Source organism: Schistocerca cancellata, chromosome 2 (genome assembly GCF_023864275.1).
Source record: "Schistocerca cancellata isolate TAMUIC-IGC-003103 chromosome 2, iqSchCanc2.1, whole genome shotgun sequence".
Lineage (NCBI taxonomy): Eukaryota > Metazoa > Arthropoda > Insecta > Orthoptera > Acrididae > Schistocerca > Schistocerca cancellata.
In genome coordinates this window covers 595095373-595118905 of record NC_064627.1, presented here as the reverse complement: position 1 = coordinate 595118905, position 23533 = coordinate 595095373, and the positions used below count along the sequence as shown (strand labels likewise).

Sequence of the window (23533 nt, the reverse complement as noted above, 5' to 3'; positions counted from 1 at the left end):
GTATTTTATTGCATTCAGATGCAGTGCTGTCATTCACTACACGTCTCTACGCCAACACCATGAACCTGCAGTGTACGGTAACCAGACATTCACCGACGCTTTTGTTTGACAATACTCTCACATTATTATTGCGAATATATTCATAATTTTATGTGTATGAAACCAGGTTTCGCCTGGATAAACATCTGACCGCTTTAATGCTGGTGCTTTGTTTTTTCGTAAAAATCTAATAGTGGATCTCGTTTGAGCTACGTCGTCTCGTTCACACGTGACGACCTTTGTGTCCTGGCACCTTTTAAGGCCAAATACCACATGCAGAACAATTTTTCTCAGAGCTTCATTGTTACATCTACATCTACATCTGCATGGATACTCTGGAAATCTCATTAAAGTGCCTGGCAGAGGTTTCATCGAACCATCTTCACAATTCTTTATTATTCCAATCTCGTATAGCGCGCGGAAAGAACGAACACCTATATCTTTCCGTACGAGGTCTGATTTCCCTTATTTTATCGTGGTGATCGTTCCGCCCTGTGTAGGCCGGTGTCAACAAAATATTTTCGCATCCGGAGGAGAAAGTTGGTGATTGGAATTTCGTTAAGTTAAGATCTGTGCTATTGAGTACAAAGTTGGTATTTCTTGGTAATGCGCATCGCAGAAGTTAGTGCCCAAAGGCATATTTACCCACATCCTGAACTTTTAGCTCGATTCTTCTTCCTTGGGTTGGCTACTTGCATCGCGCTCCACTCAGCATCGTGTCCCTCGTTAATCGTCTTTATTTTGCTGGCACGTTCCGTCACCTTCTCCGTAGCACCGTCACCCCTTTCTCCTTCTTGATTATTACTCTTCAGTCTGGCATCCTTATCACGTTCGATAAACGGAAGAGATAGAGAAGATCCAACGAAGAGCGGCGTCTTTCTTCCGGCGATCGATTAGAGACGCTCAGCGAACTGTAGTGACAGGCGTCACAAGAGAGGCTAAAAATTCGAAACGTTGCGCCGTTTCCGACTTAATTAACGTCGCAGTTAGAGACTCAGGCCGTTGCGCGCAGAGGTTCACGCGGCCCGCCAGATACAATTAGTGTCAGTTGTCCTCATAGCGCAGATGGTAGCGCACGAGACTTCTCAGCCTCTGGCTCGGGTTCGATCCGTAATATCTTCCCACATCCAGTTTTTCCATCGCTGTATTGCTCGGTTTAAGGAAACCAAACGCAGAACACGTTTAGCAACACCGTCTTTGGCTGGCCGCTTGAATCTGCGCGCGCAACGGCCTGATTAGCTAATTGCAATGCTAATTAACTCGACGACGGCGCAACGTGTCGATTTTTTTCTTAGTAATTACTTCTCAGTACAACCTATCCTGCGACATCCGTAACAGCTTTTCAGACCATTTCTGACCGCCCTGAATATTCGTTCGCATGACGAAAACAATTTACAAAAAAATAATACAGTTTTGCCGAATATAAGTAATACATCACAAAGTAAGAAAACAGCATAATGAACCAAACAACATACGACAAAAAATGTTAAGCACATATGAAAATATTCACTACACACTTTGCAAACATATAGCACAAATGAACTGAAAAGCACAAAAAACCATGAATGTAAAGGAATTATTTAAAAAAAAAAGAAGAATCCGGCCGGGGTGGCTGAGCGGTTCTAGGCGCTACAGTCTGAAACCGCGCGATCGCTACGATCGCAGGTTCGAATCCTGCCTCGGGCATGGATGTGTGTGATGTCCTTAGGTTAGTTAGGTTTAAGTAGTTCTAAGTTCTAGGGGACTGATGACCTCATAAGTTAAGTCTCATAGTGCTCCGAGCCATTTGAACCATTTTTTAAAGAAAAGAAAGCGGAAGTCCTGCACGCACTGCAGTCATATAACACACTGCAGATTACTCAGTCACTGGAGGGCTTCCCCAGTCGTTATTGTGTTTAATCTTGTCCACAGTCCTCTTGGAACTTGTTTGATCACGCCAGCAATAAGAGATCCATTATGCGGGGTGTTACTTAGAGAGTGCGCCTGCCAACCCCTTTCTTCCATAGAAACTTCTAATCTTTCGATGGCTTTCCAAGTAGGCGTCCTCGATGTAAGTCCATCAAGGAAAGGCTTATTGCTGAAATTCCGAGAGAGTACCTTTCGCAAACAGTCAGGCAAACTATTACTTCCTTCCACAGACGCGTCGCGTAATGATTAGAGCGAGAAATTAGAGCTGATACCGAGTTTCACCGACAGCCATTCTTACGACACGCCATTCGTATACAGAATAGGGTTCAAACGGTTCAAATGGCTCTGAGCACTATGGGACTTAACATCTATGGTCATCAGTCCCCTATAACTTAGAACTACTTAAACCTAACTAACCTAAGGACATCCACAACACCCAGTCATCTTGAGGCAGAGAAAATCCCTGACCCCGCCGGGAATCGAGCCCGGGCGCGGGAAGCGAGAACGCTACCGCACGACCACGAGCTGCGGACCAGAATAGGGAACGAGGGATCAATCATTAGTACCTCCGCTACACACCGTAAAGTGGCTTGTGCAGGATAACTGTAACTGTCGCTCGTCAATAAATTAAAGCCATCGCGGTTGCCCGCAAAGGTACTTTCCGTGATCACTCCCGTTCGTGCGCTGCGAGGTAACGACCCGCATTATTCTCAACTGTACCTAGTCACGTAATTTAAGTTAGAACTCGCTGTAGCCGAGTTAACTGTTCGCATTGTCAAGTAATATTGTAAGTGGTAACGTGAAATAAGTAACGGTAAACGGTTTCGAAGTCCTAGGATATACTTCATATTTCCAAGGAACGGAAATTATCTGCGGGATTGGAAAAGAAGATGCTTGTGGGCCCTCTTTTCATGGCGGCGAGACAGTGGTTTGCGGTGTTGTTATCTTGTTGTTATTTGATCAAGTTCCTCAGGTATTATGCCGTTGTCCTTCTCTTAGACGGCTCTTTCAGGTGCCACAGTAAAAAACTATTCCATCTTAATTACATCTGCCAGTTGGAGTGGCCGAGCGGTTCTAGGCGCTACAGTCTGGAACCGCGCGACCGCTACGGTCGCAGGTTCGAATCCTGCCTAGGACATGGATCTGTGTGATGTCCTTAGGTTAGTTAGGTTTAAGTAGTTCTAAGTTCTAGGGGACTGATGACCTCTGAAGTTAAGTCCCGTAGTGCTCAGGGCCATTTTTAATTACACCCCGTCAGTCCAGTCAGTTCAAAGCACAAAACATAATGTGAAACTGTTATTGTATGGGATGTTGTTCAACTCACCCGTAACATTGGCTTTGAACCTTCGTGTGAATTCTTGCAGTTTGCCGTTTTGTGCTAGACTGGTATTGATAATACCAAGTAAGGTCGCCTGTGATGATTTTTTTCCAGAAAACAACTGTCTTCATTTTGCATTTCAGTCACATCGCGGCAGACATCGAGACGTCGTTGTTTTTGTTCAGGAGTGAAGGTGTGCAGGACAAACTTTCCACACACATATCTCTACTTCAAAATACACTCCTGGAAATGGAAAAAAGAACACATTGACACCGGTGTGTCAGACCCACCATACTTGCTCCGGACACTGCGAGAGGACTGTACAAGCAATGATCACACGCACGGCACAGCGGACACACCAGGAACCGCGGCGTTGGCCGTCGAATGGCGCTAGCTGCGCAGCATTTGTGCACCGCCGCCGTCAGTGTCAGCCAGTTTGCCGTGGCATACGGAGCTCCATCGCAGTCTTTAACACTGGTAGCATGCCGCGACAGCGTGGACGTGAACCGTATGTGCAGTTGACGGACTTTGAGCGAGGGCGTATAGTGGGCATGCGGGAGGCCGGGTGGACGTACCGCCGAATTGCTCAACACGTGGGGCGTGAGGTCTCCACAGTACATCGATGTTGTCGCCAGTGGTCGGCGGAAGGTGCACGTGCCCGTCGACCTGGGACCGGACCGCAGCGACGCACGGATGCACGCCAAGACCGTAAGATCCTACGCAGTGCCGTAGGGGACCGCACCGCCACTTCCCAGCAAATTAGGGACACTGTTGCTCCTGGGGTATCGGCGAGGACCATTCGCAACCGTCTCCATGAAGCTGGGCTACGGTCCCGCACACCGTTAGGCCGTCTTCCGCTCACGCCCCAACATCGTGCAGCCCGCCTCCAGTGGTGTCGCGACAGGCGTGAATGGAGGGACGAATGGAGACGTGTCGTCTTCAGCGATGAGAGTCGCTTCTGCCTTGGTGCCAATGATGGTCGTATGCGTGTTTGGCGCCGTGCAGGTGAGCGCCACAATCAGGACTGCATACGACCGAGGCACACAGGGCCAACACCCGGCATCATGGTGTGGGGAGCGATCTCCTACACTGGCCGTACACCACTGGTGATCGTCGAGGGGACACTGAATAGTGCACGGTACATCCAAACCGTCATCGAACCCATCGTTCTACCATTCCTAGACCGGCAAGGGAACTTGCTGTTCCAACAGGACAATGCACGTCCGCATGTATCCCGTGCCACCCAACGTGCTCTAGAAGGTGTAAGTCAACTACCCTGGCCAGCAAGATCTCCGGATCTGTCCCCCATTGAGCATGTTTGGGACTGGATGAAGCGTCGTCTCACGCGGTCTGCACGTCCAGCACGAACGCTGGTCCAACTGAGGCGCCAGGTGGAAATGGCATGGCAAGCCGTTCCACAGGACTACATCCAGCATCTCTACGATCGTCTCCATGGGAGAATAGCAGCCTGCATTGCTGCGAAAGGTGGATATACACTGTACTAGTGCCGACATTGTGCATGCTCTGTTGTCTGTGTCTATGTGCCTGTGGTTCTGTCAGTGTGATCATGTGATGTATCTGACCCCAGGAATGTGTCAATAAACTTTCCCCTTCCTGGGACAATGAATTCACGGTGTTCTTATTTCAATTTCCAGGAGTGTATTTCCGCAGTGTCTGGAGCACTTGATTTAGAGATGTTGCTCCACTGCGATTTGTGACACAACGGCCGTACGCCCACTATTTAACAGTGCGTGCTCTCAACTGGCTGGTCGAAAGCACACCCGTCATTCGCAACTGTTACTTCAAGCTGTCACCGCAGCTACTGCGCTGACGTCAGTATACGCCAGGTATAAAACCAGTTTCGGAACTTTCTGGACTGACGGTGTGTGAGGTGCTAGGAAATTAGCCAGTTGTGCAACCTAAACAATGTAGAATAGGAATTTTCTAGGGCAGGGCCACTTTGTGGAAGTGGAGGTTAGCGGAGGGCCGCACGTTTTAAAACGTTTGCATTCACTATTTAAGTTTGTATTTCAGAAAAGATTAATTTTTATCATACATTCTACATTCTTCAATGATTTAATGGTTTTGAGAGACATTTATGTATTTACTGTTGCACAGATAACATGGAAATAAACCAGATAAACCGTAAAAGCGCTGTTCATCTTACCGTTGAACCAAATCCTCTTGATACTCGGCGCGGTGGCTGATGGGAGCGAGCGTAAATTGCAAATGCCTGTAGGTTCGCCCCCATCAGCCACCGCGCTGAGGATCAACTTCGTTTGCGCGAGTACTGTCGACACAGTGCATGGGTATTGACGTGGCTACCCTAGTGAGGATATGCAGTTGCGCACGAGAGGGGAAGGCGGTTCAACACAGGTTTTCCTGACTGTCTTGACGGGCCACACAAAACCCTTAGAGAGGCCCGCATGTGGCACGTGGGGAGCTATTTGCCCACCGCTGTCCAAATGGAATGGTGTCTGCCGCCCTTCAGTAGCTATAACTCTTTTCCAGTGACAGGATTTCTAATATTAGTACATCTCATTTCTGTGATTTTGCTACAGTGAAACATAGCAGCAGGCTTCATGCGTAATAGCATTTTTTAAATTCGGATATTAATATTTCCACGTTTAGACTGTTGTGTTCAGCTTTGACACTAGATTGTTCTACGAGAAACTGGATGGAAAGTTTTGATTCTTTCGTCATCTGCAGGACCAGAACTTTCTAGAATTTTCTGGTAGATCTTCCGCCATTATTTGAGTGTAGCAATTGTGCTAGCATAGCACGTAGCCCTTGTTCCAGTGCTGCATATAGAGACATGTAAAATTGTGCACCTTACGAAAAGTAAAAAACTCACTTGTAGGTAAGTGAATGATACACTCTCTGTTAATTCTAGAACGCTGCGAAACAACAATTTGTCCGGAAATGAGACTGCTTGCACAACACCTTACGGCCTACACCGGATTAACGCTCAATGTGTGGCATCTGCATCAGGTCAGCCTAATAAGAAAGATCAGGGGTACACAAAGAAGGGAAGCGCAAATGGTCGCAGACTCGTTTGCCTCGCAGGAGTAAAAGCTGAAAAATCATAACGAGCACACGCCAGAATAAATACGAGAAACTAGGTAAAGTCCGTGATCCTCTTTTGAGAAGGATCCATAGTTATTACTGAACTTGCTACTTACCACTTCCATGGGTACGGTAAATAAAAGGTGTCCCAGAAGGAATGGTCGATATTCAGCGATATGATAGGAACTGAAGCAAAAAAGTCTAGTAGATATGGGCTCTAAAATGCATACGTTGAGACTTATGAGCACTTGTTCGGTAAAAGACATGTGTTTCACACTATCGAAGATGAACAAGTGCTCATAGACATTTTTTCCTTGTTTTGGTCCACACTATCACCTCTCAAAATATGGAGAGCAAACAGTCTTCAGGAGAAGAGATCTGTTTGACAGTACCGACGATCAAGAAGTGCTCGTATCTCTTAACGTATGCATTTTAGAGACCCTGTTTACTATATTTTTTTGATTCGAATTATCGCTCCTGTCATGACCCCGAATATTGACCATTCCTCTTGGGTGACACTGTATAAATGACAGCGCACACATCGGCACGTAGCCGCGTGGGGTTCGGGGTAGCCGCGCGGTCTAGGACGGCTCTCCCCCACCCCTTCCATCGTCCACTGCAACCCCCCCCCCCTCCCGCCCGTCGGAGGTTCGAATTCTCCCTCGGGCATGGGTGAGTGTGTTGTCCTTTGCGTAAGTTAGTTTAAGTTAGATTAAGTACTGTGTAAGCCTAGGGACCGATAGCTTCAACAGTTTGGTACCATAGGGACTTACCACCACTGGACATGGGCACCTAGGCGATCAATAGCTTTGTCTGCCATTCCATTTAGAGTAATTTACAAAGTGAAGATGTTAATATGAATGCGTCCAACGATGACGATACGGCTAGTCGTCCAAGCACAGTGACTAAAAGGCACGTGTCGACCCGAGAAGACATCAGAAAACATAAGAAGTTAACATTTTTGATCATACGCTACATTATCGTTTTATAAAACGTTGTTCGACCAGTTCCAGATAGGGATGGCGGTTATCGCTGACATAACCGGTTTTCGACTACACCAGTTCTTTTCGTCTCCAGTTTAATCGCTCAAAGTAACCGCTTTCTGAAGTAACCGAATTTCGTTTTTTTTTAATTGCTGTTACAAACCTAAACTTCGAATAAAGATTTAAAAATTCTGAGGAAAGTGAAGGAGAAAGAGATGTCGATCGATATAGGGTTGAGGCAGCGACAGAAATCGGTATCATTGTCTTCAGCAAAGATTGCGAAGGTGAAGGAGGCGGGAGCGGCGACGGCGTGGACGAACACTCACAAGTTGATGACTGCCCTGTATTATCGCTTTTGTGTGGTATCAGTTTTTCAACCTGAAGGAACCGCAAAATTAAGGTATAGCTCGTCAATGAAATTACAGGAATAGCAGTCAAATACACATTCTCTATCAAGGCACATCGTGGATGCTTTCTCCTTATATGACGTCGCAAGTCTGTTGGGCCTCCTCCCGTTTTTAATATTTGAAAGCAAATGGAGCATTGTACTTCACTTCTATCGCACTACGTAAAACACTTCCAGACTATGGGTGGAACCATTCTGCAATGAAACTGTCGTTTGAGCACGACAGCAAGAAACTAGCGCATAGACCTGGTGGGGCCAATCTTGCGCACTGCACATACACGCGTACTGTGTAATAGGCTACGCACACAGCAAGAAATACCTTATTGATTCTGCAATGTTGTACCGATTCCTGTCATGTATTTGTTACTAGTTTCTAACTGTAGGCGTTGTTTTTATAGTAGTGCTGATTTCTTTTCGCAATTTCTGTAATAATCCAGTATTTCAAAACACTGGGAATTTTGCAAACAAAAATTGCTCGTTCCTAAAAAAAAGTTTTATTTAAAAACAAAAAAATATTAACACTGCTGCTATGGAAAATTGCTAAGCTAGTTTTTATCTGCTTATGATTTTAAAAATGAACAAAAGAACTGTTATAACCGAGACCAGAAACATTCTAAAAAAACACCGGTTATTTAGAATTAAAATACCGGTATCGGTTTTTGCCATCCCCAGTCGCAGCAGCCGGGAACGGAATCAGCGGCTGCGCCAGTTTCGCCCACAGCGCGCCACTGACCCAGCTGCATACGCAGACAATGCCCCTGACGGCCGCTAGGCGCGCGCACGTCGCCACGGCGTCAGCCAGACGGCTTTTTGCATCTGCATCTGCCCGGCCCGTCTCAAACTGGAGCCCCGTCTGGAGATGGACAGCCGCTGCGGACCCAGGTAAGTACCGCCGCTTCCCGCCTCCTACCTTATTTGTGGCCGCGGTGCGCGCAGTGCAGAGTCTGCTTCACGAAATTAAAAGGTCCAGGCTCGGCGAGAGTTACCTTAGGCACATCCGATGTCTGTACCGTAACAATACTTTTTATATAATTCCCAGTATATACAAAATCGCGGGTCTCATCGTATTAACTGATATCCGTCAAAACTGAGAAAAAGTTATTGTGTTCAATTTTTGGTGTCAACGTACAGCATACTTCAATATCCCTATCTTAGGATTGGCTGCAGCTCAAACATTCGTCGAAAAAAAAAAAAAAAAAACGGGAACTGAAAATTCTCTATCATTCAGCTAATAACTTACAGCCGCGTCAGCTATACAAAGTGTCCCAGGAGTAATGCTCACTATTGGCTCTGAGCACTATGGGACTTAACTTCTGAGGTCATCAGTCCCCTAGAACTTAGAGCTACTTAAACCTAACTAACCTAAGGACGTCACACACACCCATGCCCGAGGCAGGATTCGAACCTGTGACCGTAGCAGTTGCGCGGTTCCAGACTGTTGCGCCTAGAACCGCTCGGCCACCTTCGCCGGCTAATGGTCACTATTCAATGATATGACAGGAACGATAATTCGAAGCAAAACATGCTAGTAAACTTGTTCTCTAAAACCCATACCTTATGACCTATGAGCACTTGTTCAGTAGAAAATATGTGTTTCACAGTACAGAAGATGAACAAGTGCTCGTAGCCTTTAAGGTGAGCATTTTAAAGCCCGTGTTTACTACGATTTTTTGCTTCGAATGATTGCTCCTGACATACCCCTGAATATATACGCTTTCCTGTTGGACACTCTACAGAACCCAGCAAGATGATATTCTTCTGCCTTGGATTCGGTAGTAATTTAATCATTCATAAATATGGAGTACAGAAATGGCACTTTGTCTATATTGCGCATATATCTTTCGTTTTTTTGCGTCCATGTAGTTAAACACTCAAAACAGAAGCAAGTCTTTCCTTATTTCTTCAATTTTTTCCGTTCAGAAGTATTTCATGGTCTCTGATAGTAGTCGACTATACAAATAAAATTCAGAAGAGCTACCTAATCGGTCAAACAGCGAAAAAAGCAGAACTCTACCGGACGTTGTTAATGCGAATCTACGCTGATTATCTTACGTTCCTCCTCCCACCCCCATTCCCACCTTTACTATGGCTCAAATGGCTCTGAGCACTATGCGACTTAACTTCTGAGGTCATCAGTCGCCTAGATCTTAGAAGTAATTAAACCTAACTAACCTAAGGATCACACACATCCATGCCCGAGGCAGGATTCGAACCTGCGACCGTAGCAGTCGCTCCGTTCCAGACTGTAGCGCCTAGAACCGCACGGCCACTCCGGCCGGCCCCACCTTTACTCACCCTCCCTTCATTCCCTACAGGTGATGATACCACAACACTTTCTTCAATACTTTCTTGAAAGCGGTATGATGTAGGCATTTTCCTTTCATTATATTAAAATAGAAAAAAAATAGTTTCTTAGCAGCTAAATAAAGTTTCCCGTTTTTCTGCTCACTGTGAGTGACGGGAAGGAGGACACTAAATCGTGATTGTATCCTGGTTGTACTTTTTAAAATTACAACTTCATGAAGTGATCGAAGAAGCAGCCGAGAGTTACTATATCTTTCCCTCGGTTTACGAATGAATGGTGTCTTGGTCATGGCTTTCGTGGTAAATTCAACCGCAGCGCAAATAAGTTTATGTCTGCATTTCCAATATTCAACGACAGAGGAAAAGAGTTATATTGACCGACGATACCATCGACAACAATAGTGTCACAGATAACGATTCACTGATAATTGAAAAAATCGTAAGTGGCGTCAAATCGAAAGACTTGCACCCGGCGAGCGGTCTACCCTTCGGGAGGCCCTAGTCAGACGACATTGTTGACCGGACGACGAAGAGAGAGACTTTTCTAACGACACGTCTCGTGTTGTTTTAATCTTACTACCAAATGAATCGTATAATTTTGCAGCCGATATTCACGAAGGTAAGGGAGCTGAAGGTAAGGGAGCTGGCGAGCCGCGCCTGTGCTGGTAGCACAGCTACATCTACAACTACTCTTAGGAAGTCTGCGGTGTATGGCAGAGGGTACAGTATCATTTTGTTCCCTTTCTGTCCCATTCGGCGATGGTAAAACGTAACGGCAAAGGCTTCTGATGGCTAGTTATCCCAGAAAACGTGTCACTTTCAATGTTCTGTCACCCTGATGCTGCTCAACATTTTTACCTTATTTATTTTCGTACGGCCGCCTTCTCGTAGATTGTTGATGCTTTGGATCTCCTACGCAGCGCCACTAACTCTCACCGTGAGACTTCTTTTCCGTTTGCGGAGGGTTGAGGGCTGTAAGAGAGCTCTATAGTCTTCAAGTTACGAAATGACGTAACTGCTTTTTAAAGAACTCTTCTCTGTTGCGTTGGTCATTGTAGAGCCGAAGAACGTGGTACATCTGCCTAATATCGTGTAGGGCTCTCGCAAGCACGCAGAAGTGCCGCAACAAGACGTGCCATGGACTCGACTAGTGTCTGATGCAGTGCTGGAGGACACTGACACTATGAATCTTGCAGGGCCGTCCATAAATTAGTGAGAGTACAAGGGGGTGGAGATCTCTTCTGAAAAGCACGTTGCAAGACATCCCAGATATGCTGGGGAGATTGGTGGCCAACGGAAGTATTTAATCTCAGATGAGTGTTCCTGGAGCCACTCTGTAGCAATTCTGGACGTGTGGGGTGGCCGGCCGCGGTGGCCGTGCGGTTCTAGGCGCTTCAGTCCGGAACCGCGTGACTGCTACGGTCGCAGGGTCGAATCCTGCCTCGGGCATGGATGTGTGTGATGTGCTTAGGTTAGTTAGGTTTAAGTAGTTCTAAGTTCTAGGGGACTGATGACCTAAGATGTTAAGTCCCATAGTGCTCAGAGCCATTTGAACCTTTTTTTTTTTTGGGTGTCGCATTGTCCTGCTGCAATTGCCCAAGTCTGTCAGAATGCACCATGGACATGAATGGATGCAGGTGATCAGACAGGATGCTTACTTACGTGTCACGTGTCAAAATGGTACCTAGACTATCAGGGGTCCCATATCACTCCAACTGCACGCGCCCCACACTTACAGAGCCTCCGACAGCTTGGACAATACCCTGCTGACATGTAGGGTCCATGGATTCGTGAGGTTGTCTCCATACCCGTATACGTCCATCCGCTCGTTACAATTTGGAACGGGACTCGTCCGACCAAGTAACATGTTTCATCAACAGTCCAATATCGGTGCTGACGGGCCCAGACGAGGCGTAAAGCTTTGTGTCGTGCAGTCATCGAGGGTACACGAGTCGGCCTTCTGCTCCACCAGCCCATACCGATGATCTTTCGTTGAATGGTTTGAATGGTTTGTACGCTGACACTTGTTGATGGCGCAGCATTGAAAGCTGAAGCAATTTGCGGAAGGGTTGGACTGCTGTCACGTTGAACTTTTCTTACCCGATCCCTGGTATTCACGGTACACTCTTGAAATGCTCATACGGGAAAATCTCCACTTCATTGCTACCTCGGAGATGCTGTGTCCCATCGCTCGTGCGCCGACTATTAACATCACGTTGAGACTCACTTAAATCTTGATAACCTGCCATTATAGCAGCAGTAACCGATCTAACAACTGCGCCAGAGAATTGTTGTCTTACATGGGCGTTGCCTACCACAGGGCCGTATTCTGCCTGTTTACGTACCTCTGTATTTGTATATGCGTGCTCACACGAGTATCTTCGTGGTTTCCGTGTACAGCTGTCCTCTACATTGGGCGAACAGATCTAAAATTAACTAGATCAACATTTTAGAAGAGAATCTCACAGTATCACAGAAGATAGTGACATATCTCTTCAGCTTCGTTCATCTGTTTCTGGGCGTTGATATTGTAGGCAGCACCTCTTTCTCCCCGCCTTTGCCAAACACCTCTTGAGTTGGCTTCCATCTCCGCTCACTAAGTAAATGCCGAACCACGGAAATAATGTATGTTGTAATTCTCCCCGATTGGTGTCGAGAGCCGCGCAACTAAAGACGGTATTTTTGAAAATGTAAATTGCATTACACTTTCTGATAATCGCTCTAAGTGGTATAGTTAGTTAAAATTTTCCGACTTCCTCGAATGACTGAAGGTTCAGGTTATACGATAAGAGAAAAAAGATATCGAAAATTAGTAAGAACGTCACGTCAACGGCGAATCGGTGCCACGTCGAAATGTTGCTTCTCTCCCAGAACAGGCTTACAAATGAAACTGGCAGTACAGTGATTATTAATATAAATATGTGGGCTGATGCAATGAAGTATTAAAACACGTTCTGAATGAGAACTAGCTTCTGCGGCAAACTCGTCATCATTCGTTGGCCCTCGTGGTTGTCTGTTACGCTCTTAGGCACTCAGCGAGCACGAACTTTGCAAAATTTCACGGTGTCATGAACAATATTGCACACCGCACCATAGGAAATGTTGAACTGCTGCGATAGGGTTCGCAGTTGCACACGCCGGTCGTTCAAAATTGCTGCTTCAGTTGCTCCGCCATTCTGCGGCATTGCAGCTGTTACCGGACGCTAAGGTTCACACGACCCTCTCGGAAGAATGCACACCACCTGGAGACACTGGTACAGTCCGTACAGTCATCCACTTACACGCCACACATGTACCTGTGAATCTCACTCGATTTATTCCCTTTGGCTCACAAATATCGAACTACAGTTCGCCCCTCGTCACAAGTTAACAAGAGTAACATGCGCACCATGTTTGTTTCGTATTTCCCGCCCTGTCGCTAGAGTTGCACATGAAAACAAAACACCCTTTGTAGCGCAAACTTCGAACTATATCGTTGTGGCCCGCCCGGTCAGTCCCGCGGTCTAAAGCGCTGCTTCCACAGCGGGAAGGCGTGCCGGTCCCCGGCACGAATCCGCCCGGCGGATTAGTGTCGAGATCCGGTGTGCCGGCCAGCCTGTGGATGGTTTTTAAGGCTGTTTTCCATCTGCCTCGGCGAATGCGGGCTGATTCCCCTTATTCCGCCTCAGTTACACTGTGTCGGCGATTTCTGCGCAAACACTGTTTCCACGCAGGTGTACGTCATAATTTTTCTACGCGCAAACATTTGAGGCTACACTCGTCTGGTATGAGACGTTCCGGGGGGGAGGGGAGGGGGGGAGGTTCACTGGGAGTCGAACCGCACAATAACCCTGGGTTCGGTGTGGGGCGGCATTGGGGTGGTTGGACTCCTGTTGCCTGTTGTGGGGTTGTGAACCACTGCGGGCTACCGCGGCACGAAGCCTCTTCGTCGTTTCTAGGTCCCCGGTTTAATACATACATATCGTCGTGACATTTCAACATTCCAGCGGCAGTATCACGGGAGAAAATCATTGTTGTCCGTTACTTTCCGATCCTTTCTCGTATCAAAACACGAAAACACTAAAAAAAACAACAGAAATATGCGGTTCATGGTAACGACTGTGTACCTAAGCACAATGTTGGCTATAGCCTCGTTACTTCAGTAATAAGAAAGTTGGTCAGAGCATGGCTGTTAAGGTTTAAAACCACCAGAAGACAAACGCCTATGCGTGCTTGTCCAACCGTGGTTCGCCAGTGATGACTGGTCCCCTTACGCAGCCCATTCACAACCCGACCGGTCCGCCAAACAGCTCGCTAACGGTAGCCCCGACAAGTCGGGCTGAGTGTGGCCAGCCCCGACCGCTGGGCGACCTCTAGCTGCGAGCGCAAAGATTAGATTAGATTAGATTAGATTAATACTAGTTCCATGGATCATGAATACGATATTTCGTAATGATGTGGAACGAGTCGAATTTTCCAATACATGACATAATTTGGTTAATTTAACAACATACTTAAGTTAATATAACAACTTTATTTTTTTTGTGTGTTTTTTTATTTTTATTTATTTATTTTTTTATTTTTTATTATTTTTTAATAATTTTTTTTCTTAATTTGTATCTAAAAATTCCTCTATGGAGTAGAAGGAGTTGTCATTCAGAAATTCTTTTAATTTCTTCTTAAATACTTGTTGGTTATCTGTCAGACTTTTGATACTATTTGGTAAGTGACCAAAGACTTTAGTGCCAGTATAATTCACCCCTTTCTGTGCCAAAGTTAGATTTAATCTTGAATAGTGAAGATCGTCCTTTCTCCTAGTATTGTAGTTATGCACACTGCTATTACTTTTGAATTGGGTTTGGTTGTTGATAACAAATTTCATAAGAGAGTATATATACTGAGAAGCTACTGTGAATATCCCTAGATCCTTAAATAAATGTCTACAGGATGATCTTGGGTGGACTCCAGCTATTATTCTGATTACACGCTTTTGTGCAATAAATACTTTATTCCTCAGTGATGAATTACCCCAAAATATGATGCCATATGAAAGCAATGAGTGAAAATAGGCGTAGTAAGCTAAGATGTTTATCACCAAAATTTGCAATGACCCTTATTGCATAAGTAGCTGAACTCAAACGTTTCAGCAGATCATCAATGTGTTTCTTCCAATTTAATCTCTCATCAATGGACATACCTAAAAATTTGGAATATTCTACCTTAGCTATATGCTTCTGATTAAGGTCTATATTTATTAATGGCGTCATACCATTCACTGTACGGAACAGTATGTACTGTGTCTTATCAAAATTCAGTGAGAGTCCGTTTACAAGGAACCACTTAGTAATTTTCTGAAAGACAGTATTGACAATTTCATCAGATAATTCTTGTTTCTCAGGTGTGATTACTATACTTGTATCATCAGCAAAGAGAACTAACTTTGCCTCTTCATGAATATAGAATGGCAAGTCATTAATATATAATAAGAACAACAAAGGACCCAAGACTGACCCTTGTGGAACCCCATTCTTGATAGTTCCCCAGTTTGAGGAATGTGCTGATCTTTGCATGTTACGAGAACCACTTATTTCAACTTTCTGCACTCTTCCAGTTAGGTACGAATTAAACCATTTGTGCACTGTCCCACTCATGCCACAATACTTGAGCTTGTCTAGCAGAATTTCATGATTTACACAATCAAAAGCCTTTGAGAGATCACAAAAAATCCCAATGGGTGGTTTTCGGTTATTCAGATCATTCAAAATTTGACTGGTGAAAGCATATATGGCATTTTCTGTTGAAAAACCTTTCTGGAAACCAAACTGACATTTTGTTAGTACTTCATTTTTACAGATATGTGAAGCTACTCTTGAATACATTACTTTCTCAAAAATTTTGGATAAAGCTGTTAGAAGGGAGATTGGGCGGTAATTGTTGACATCAGATCTATCCCCCTTTTTATGCAAAGGTATAACAATAGCATATTTCAGTCTATCAGGGAAAATGCCCTGTTCCAGAGAGCTATTACACAGGTGGCTGAGAATCTTACTTATCTGTTGAGAACAAGCTTTTAGTATTTTGCTGGAAATGCCATCAATTCCATGTGAGTTTTTGCTTTTAAGCAAGTTTATTATTTTCTTAATTTCAGAGGGAGAAGTGGGTGAGATTTCAATTGTATCAAATTGCATAGGTATGGCCTCTTCCATTAACAGCCTAGCATCTTCTAATGAACACCTGGATCCTACTATATCCACAACATTTAGAAAATGATTATTAAAAATATTTTCAACTTCTGACTTTTTGTTCGTAAAGCTTTCATTCAATTTGATGGTAATGCTGTCTTCCTCTGCTCTTGGTTGACCTGTTTCTCTTTTAATAATATTCCAAATTGTTTTAATTTTATTATCAGAGTTGCTGATTTCAGACATGATACACATACTCCTGGATTTTTTAATAACTTTTCTTAATATAACACAGTAGTTTTTATAATTTTTGATAGTTTCTGGGTCACTACTCTTTCTTGCTGTCAGATACATTTCCCTTTTCCGGTTACAAGATATTTTTATACCCTTAGTAAGCCATGGTTTGTTACAAGGTTTCTTACGAGTATATTTAACTATTTTCTTGAGGAAGCAGTTTTCAAATGCATTTACAAAAATGTCATGAAATAAATTATATTTTAAATTGGCATCAGGTTCACGGTACACCTCATCCCAGTCTAACTGCTGTAGGCTTTCCCTGAAATTTGCAATTGTTAAATCGTTGACTGAACGTACTACTTTGGAGGACTGTTTAGTATTGCTGAATGGAGCTATGTCATATATTGTAACCAGCTATGCACCATGATCAGAAAGACCATTCTCAACAGGCTGAGCATTTATCTGGTTAAACTTATCTTGGTCTACAAAGAAGTTATCTATCAGTGAGCTGCTATCCTTTACCACCCGAGTAGGAAAATCAATAACGGGTGTCAAATTGAAAGAACCGAGTAATACTTCAAGGTCATTTTTCCTATTACCCTCTTTCAGAGAATCTACATTGAAGTCCCCACAAATAATAATTTGCTTCCCCCTGTCTGACAGATAGCACAACAAGGAGTCCAAATTTTTCAGAAATAGATGAAAATTTCCTGATGGGGACCTATATACAGTTACAATTATAAATGTGCCTTTATTTAATTTAAGCTCACAGGCACATGCTTCTATATGTTTCTCTACACAAAACTTTTTTGTTTCTATACTTTTTGCACAGTGATAACTTTTGACATATATGGCAACTCCTCCTTTCTCCATATTTTCTCTCATTACATGTGCAGAGAGCTTATAACCACTTACATTTACCTTATCCATATCAGTAACAATGTGATGCTCAGACAGGCATAGTATATCTATTTCATTCTCAGCTTCTAAATCTTCTAAACAAACCACAAGCTCATCTACTTTATTCTTTAAACTCCCAATATTTTGATGAAATATACTTACATTATTTTTAATTATACTTTTATGAGAACCTTTCCTTATTCTAACATTTGCAGTACTCTCCTGTCTGAGTTTCTCATTGTGCTTAGGCCTAGTTCCTATACCAGTGGTCACATGGTGTTCAGAGAGGCAGATTATGTCAACTGGGTTGGGTGACTTTAATTCATCAATGCAATTACCTAGGACTGAGATACAACTTGGTGGAGATAAAATTTCTGGTGATTGGTGAAAATTTATAATTGGTAGCTGTGATTGGTGATCTAATGTGCTGGAATTGTGCTGTTTAATTTCTTTCCTAAATTGAAGATTTGTTTCAATCCTGACCTCTCGTAGAACTTGACATCTTTCTGTCTTACCTATCCTAAAAAAGATGCTGCTCCAACACCTGTAACCACTGGTATTTTACCATTCATGGCAGTGCCTCCCCCCCTTAAATTTCCTGCTATTACCCCAGCCAGTTTCCCCTTCCCTTTCCTGTTGAGATGTAGGCCATGCCTGGTATAGTCCCACCTACTGAGATAATCAACAGGAACCACACCAATATGAGCCCCCGCACCTGACCCAAGCAGCCGTTCCAACTCCAAATTAACTCTCCCAACAGAAGAGTCCAATTGAGGCCGGTCATGGCGTCTCAGGACAGATACAAACTCAACATTGGTGTGTCTCGATGCCGACGCAATCTTCACCAGGTCACACTCTATACTGTACCCAGGATCTCTGTCGATGCTGTTCCCTGGCCCTCCCACAATAACCACGGTGTCTTCCCTGGTAAATCCTTTACAGAGTGAACCTAAATCCTCTGTCACCTGATCCAGACTAGCACTTGGTTTGAAAAAATTTGTGACCTGGTATTCTGGTCCTAATTCCTCCTGCAGAAGTTGGCCTACACCTCTGGCATGAGAACTGCCTAACAACAAAACTTTCTTCCTTTTCGATGACTTTCCTACATTCTTTTTCAATTTCCTATTGAAAGTTTGTCGTGTCCTGTCTACACCTACCTCTGCTTGCTGCAGCGCTCACCATGCCAAAACAAAAAGGAAAACTTGTTGTGGCTGCAGCAGTGATGAAACACGCCCAAAAGTCTTTGTTTTCCTCGAATGACATCATCATAAAAGCAGCGACAACGAAAGTAGTGAATAACAAAGAGTCGGGCACCGTACTGACGGAACGTGGGCTAGGAGGAAGCGGCCGGCCTGAGCTGTGGCCCCGGCTCAGCAGGTGGCGGTCGGGGAAGCAGGTAACGGCTCGCCGGTGGAGGCGACGCACCCGAACTTAGGACACAAGCGCGAGCCCATCGTCCACACACAGGCGAGCCGGTCGGGGCCAACCCTCTCAAAGGGTCGGTCGCTTTGGTCCGCTGTACGGTGTAGTACTGGTAACAGATGGTCACCTCCGTCGCTCATATAAATCATGGCAGTGAAATAGTGAATGTGTACCACTGGGCTGTATTGAATCAACGCGGTAGGACGGATCGACCTGCAGACGTGGCCGATCAACGAATTCTGCCGCGGCAGAAAGGATATGCCGTGTTTGGACGTGCCCACCAACACACCGTGAATCAAGTTCTCCGACCTTTTGTTGTATCAAAGCGGACTGTCCATGTGTCTACAAACAATGGTGTACCAGTCACAGCCATGTAAAAAAGCGTATGAACACTGGTCGTAAAACGAGCGAAACCGCAGACAACTTGTAAGTAACAACCGGATTCAAGGCAGTTGGGGTGAAGGCATCTATCTCAACCAGTTTCCGAGCGTACGTTGCGAAGATAGCGGCATACAATCGACATTTGGAGTCGGATACCTCGCCAGTCGCCATTGCTCACAGCGGCACAAAAAACAGCACGTCTTCAGTGCACCAGACAAGACACAGACTTGACAGTAACTGATTGCAGGCTTGTAATATAGCCTGAAGATTCACCATTTTGCCTTTGTTGAACCGATGCAAGGCGTCGAGTACCCCGTCGACACAATGAGGCATTTCATCCGTAGTGTGTGGAGGCGTCAGTTCCGTCCGGAAGGGGTTTTGTCTTACTTTGGCGGTTTTTCAATATTCTTGGTGATCAAGTGTTTTCCTTTCTTCTATAAAGTCATGATGAGTATGCTGGGGACAGTCACGTCTTCCAGGATGACAACAGCCGTGTTGACTAGGACGCACGCATAATTTCATTTTTTTTTGACGAACACATCATTGAGTGACTTAAGCCAGATCTGGAGTACCTGCATAAACACATGGACTCTCTTTCCCGCTGAACTGAGGCCAATATCAAGGCTGGAGGCGGTGTTACATGGTATTGTCGTGATATCCCCCCGTCCCTCCAGTGTGACTAATTTTTGTCCTGTTACTAACGAGGTAAGGTTACATGTTGTTGTTGTGGTCTTCAGTCCTGAGACTGGTTTGATGCAGCTCTCCATGCTACTCTATTCTGTGCAAGCTTCTTCATCTCCCAGTACCTACTGCAACCTATATCCTTCTGAATCTGTTTTCTGTATTCATCTCTTGGTCTCCCTCTAAGATTTTTACCCTCCACGCTGCCCTCCAATACTAAATTGGCGATCCCTTGATGCCTCAGAATACGTCCTACCAATCGATCCCTTCTTCTAGTCAAGTTCTGCCACAAATTTCTCTCCTCCCCAGTTCTATTCAATACCTCCTCATTAGTTATGTGATCTACCCATATAATTTTCAGCATTCTTCTGTAGCACCACATTTCGAAAGCTTCTATTCTCTTCTTGTCTCAACTATTTATCGTCCACGTTTCACTTCTATACATGGCTACACTCCATAGAAATACTTTCAGAAACGACTTCGTGACACTTAAATCTATACTCGATGTTAACAAATTTCTCTTCTTCAGAAACTCTTTACTTGCCATTGCCAGTCTACATATTATTTCATCTCTACTTCGACATTCATCAGTTATTTTGCTCCCCAAATAGCAAAACTCCCTTACTACTTTAAGTGTCTCATTTCATAATCTAATTCCCTCAGCATCACCCGAGTTAATTCGACTATATTCCATTGTCATCGTTTTGCTTTTGTTGATGTTCGTCTTATATCCTCCTTTCAACACACTGTCCATTCCGTTCAGCTGCTCTTCCAAGTCCTTTGCTGTCTCTGACAGAATTACAATGTCATCGGCGAACCTCAAAGTTTTTATTTCTTCTCCATGTATTTTAATTCCTACTTCGAATTTTCTTTTGTTTCCTTTACTGCTTGCTCAATATACAGATTGAATGACATCGGGGACAGGCTACAAGCCTGTGTCACTCCCTTCGCAACCACTGCTTCTATTTTATACCCCTCGACTCTTATAACTGCCATCTGCTTTCTATACAAATTGTAAATAGCCTTTCGCTCCCTGTATTTTACCCCTGCCACCTTCAGAATTGGAAAGAGAGTATTCCAGTCGACATTGTCAAAAACTTTCTCTAAATCTACAAATGCTAGAAACGTAGGTTTGCCTTTCCTTAATGTATCTTCTAAGGTAAGTCGTAGGGTCAGTATTGCTTCACGATCACAACATTTCTACAGAATCCAAACTGATCCAACAATGTGTCAATCCTCATTTCAGTGCAAATGTTCTCTTTACGGATGAGGCTTCATTCAAACGTGATCAAATTGTAAATTTTCACAATCAACATGTGTGGGCTGACGAGAATCCGCACGCAATTGTGCCAATCACGTCATCAACACAGATTTTCTGTGAACGTTTGGGCAGGCATTGTTGGTGATGTCTTGATTGGGCCCCATGTTCTTCCACCTACGCTCGATGGAGCACGTTATCATGATTTCATACGGGATACTCTACCTGTGCTGCTAGAACATGTGCCTTTACAAGTACGACACAACATGTGGTTCATGCACGATGGAGCTCCTGCACATTTCAGTCGAAGTGTTCGTATGCTTCTCAACAACAGATTCGGTGACCGATGGCTTGGTAGAGGCGGAACAATTCCATGGCCTCCACGCTCTCCTGACCTCAACCCTCTTGACTTTCATTTATGGGGGCATTTGAAAGCTCTTGTGTACGCAACCCCGGTACCAAATGTAGAGACTCTTCGTGCTCGTATTGTGGACGGCTGTGATACAATACGCCATTCTCCAGGGCTGCATCAGCGCATCAGGGATTCCATGCGACGGAGGGTAGATGCATGTACCCTCGCTAACGGAGGCCTTTTTGAACATTTCCTGTAACAAAGTGTTTGAAGTCACGCTGGTACATTCTGTTGCTGTGTGTTTCCATTCCATGATTCATGTGATTTGAAGAGAAGTAATAAAATGAGCTCTAACATGGAAAGTAAGCGTTTCCGGACACATGTCCACATAACATATTTTCTTTCTTTGTGTGTGAGGAATGTTTCCTGAAAGTTTGGCCGTACCTTTTTGTAACACCCTTTATATTAGGCCTGGGATGGCGGAGCGGCGGTAGGGGGAGGGGGGGTGGAGGGGTAGGGGAGGGAAATGTAGCTGTTAAAAGTACGGTATCCTACCGATTAACGAATTCTGCCACCTGCTTTACGTACGATTGACAGTGTATACCATTTCATATTGCAACTAATTGTTACACCACGCTGATTGTATGAGCTGAGTCACTCCAGTTGTGACTCATCGATATTGACCCGCTCTATACTACTTTTCTATGTTTCGTGGAATGCATAGCTTTATGTTAATGACATTTAAATGTATCTGCCGACTGTTGTACCACGTTGAAATCTTAACAGTATCTGACGAAATGCTGCGCAGCTTTCCTCATATAGAACATCGTTAGAGAAAACTTCATATAAAAACAGTATGATATTGCTATTACTGTTGTCAAATAAATAATTAATGTACAACGTGAACATCAAGGTACCCTACACACTTCCTGACTCACAGCTGAAGCTGCTTGTACATCTGTTGATAACTCTCTACCTATCCAAGGTAACGTGCTGTGTTCTCTCGATCAAGAAATTTTCAATCCAATCACGACTAGAGAGAGAGAAAGAGAAAGAGAGAGAGAGAGAGAGAGAGAGAGAAATCGATGATGAACGGTACATTGTGAAAACGACACTGCACGGCTAAGTCATTTGTCAGCACCTTCTGAAGAAGAATCGCTGGACAGGAAGTAGCACAGTGCGGACTAACTGGTGTCATTTTTTGCCTTCGGCCTCCCTTTGTGTTTCGTCCGTGCACAAACAGGCGCAGGAAGATATGACGCACGAGGTCGCAAGAGTGTAAGACCGATACGCCGTGGCTGCTCAAGCATAATCACATGCAACAAGTCGCCTCCGAAGAAATATTGCTGTGAGCTTTTATGTCGTGTCGTCGCAACTGAAGCTTGCACAAACACTGGTTGTAGCAAATGCAGGGATGGTTCCTTCCCACAAAGTCTCGAACGATTCCCTCTCTGCTTCTTATGAAACTACTCCTCCGTCTCTATCTGACGACTATGTCGTCATTGTGTACTTTCTCCCGAAGTCATCATCATCAATCACTTTCGCCCTCAATGTCAACAGCACGTAAAAATCTCGTCTTTGTTTGTTCAGAACTCTTGGACGTCCTGTTGTCGCACGTTTATCTGTGGAGACTAACCGTCACGCATAATTCTGGAACGGAAACTGTGGCACATAAGTCGGGGAAGCACGGTTATCGTTCTCGTATTGTCGGGAAACACGATTCGCTCTTGCGCCAGGAACTCCATAACAAATGTTCTCATACCTGTGAGGGCTTGCTTAAGCTTTTCAAAAATTGTGGCTATTCAAATGTCTCGTCACTATTGTTTTTAACATCTGTCATTTATTTTCTTAAGACAATTACAGCCTAGATACTGGTCCAATAGTTTGTTTGCATTGAGTGTTTGAAGAAGCGGTGTTGTGAAATAATTCACATTTCACTTAAAAGTTCGTTGAATTATACTTTGCAAGTGTGTAAAGCATACCTCAACAACAGTACTTCGAATCGCTTCGTGCAATTGTTCGTAGTTAATCACTTTCAGAGAAGACTGTTCACAGTTGCAGAATTTCGTCGTGGTCGCGCTTCCGTTAACGGCGAATTTCTGGAGGTCGATCCAATC

The 23533-nt window shown here is 44.5% G+C and overlaps 1 protein-coding gene across 1 annotated transcript in view; it reads left to right on the top strand.

The window, feature by feature from the left end:
- The first annotated feature begins 8479 nt into the window (after positions 1-8479).
- The window catches only part of LOC126156838 (uncharacterized), a 218577-nt gene continuing 203523 nt past the window's right edge, over positions 8480-23533 (top strand). The window contains exon 1 of the mRNA XM_049916336.1: positions 8480-8602. Within this exon, the coding sequence (XP_049772293.1) occupies positions 8580-8602 (23 nt within the window). The 5' untranslated portion in view covers positions 8480-8579. The remainder of the gene's footprint in view (positions 8603-23533) is intronic.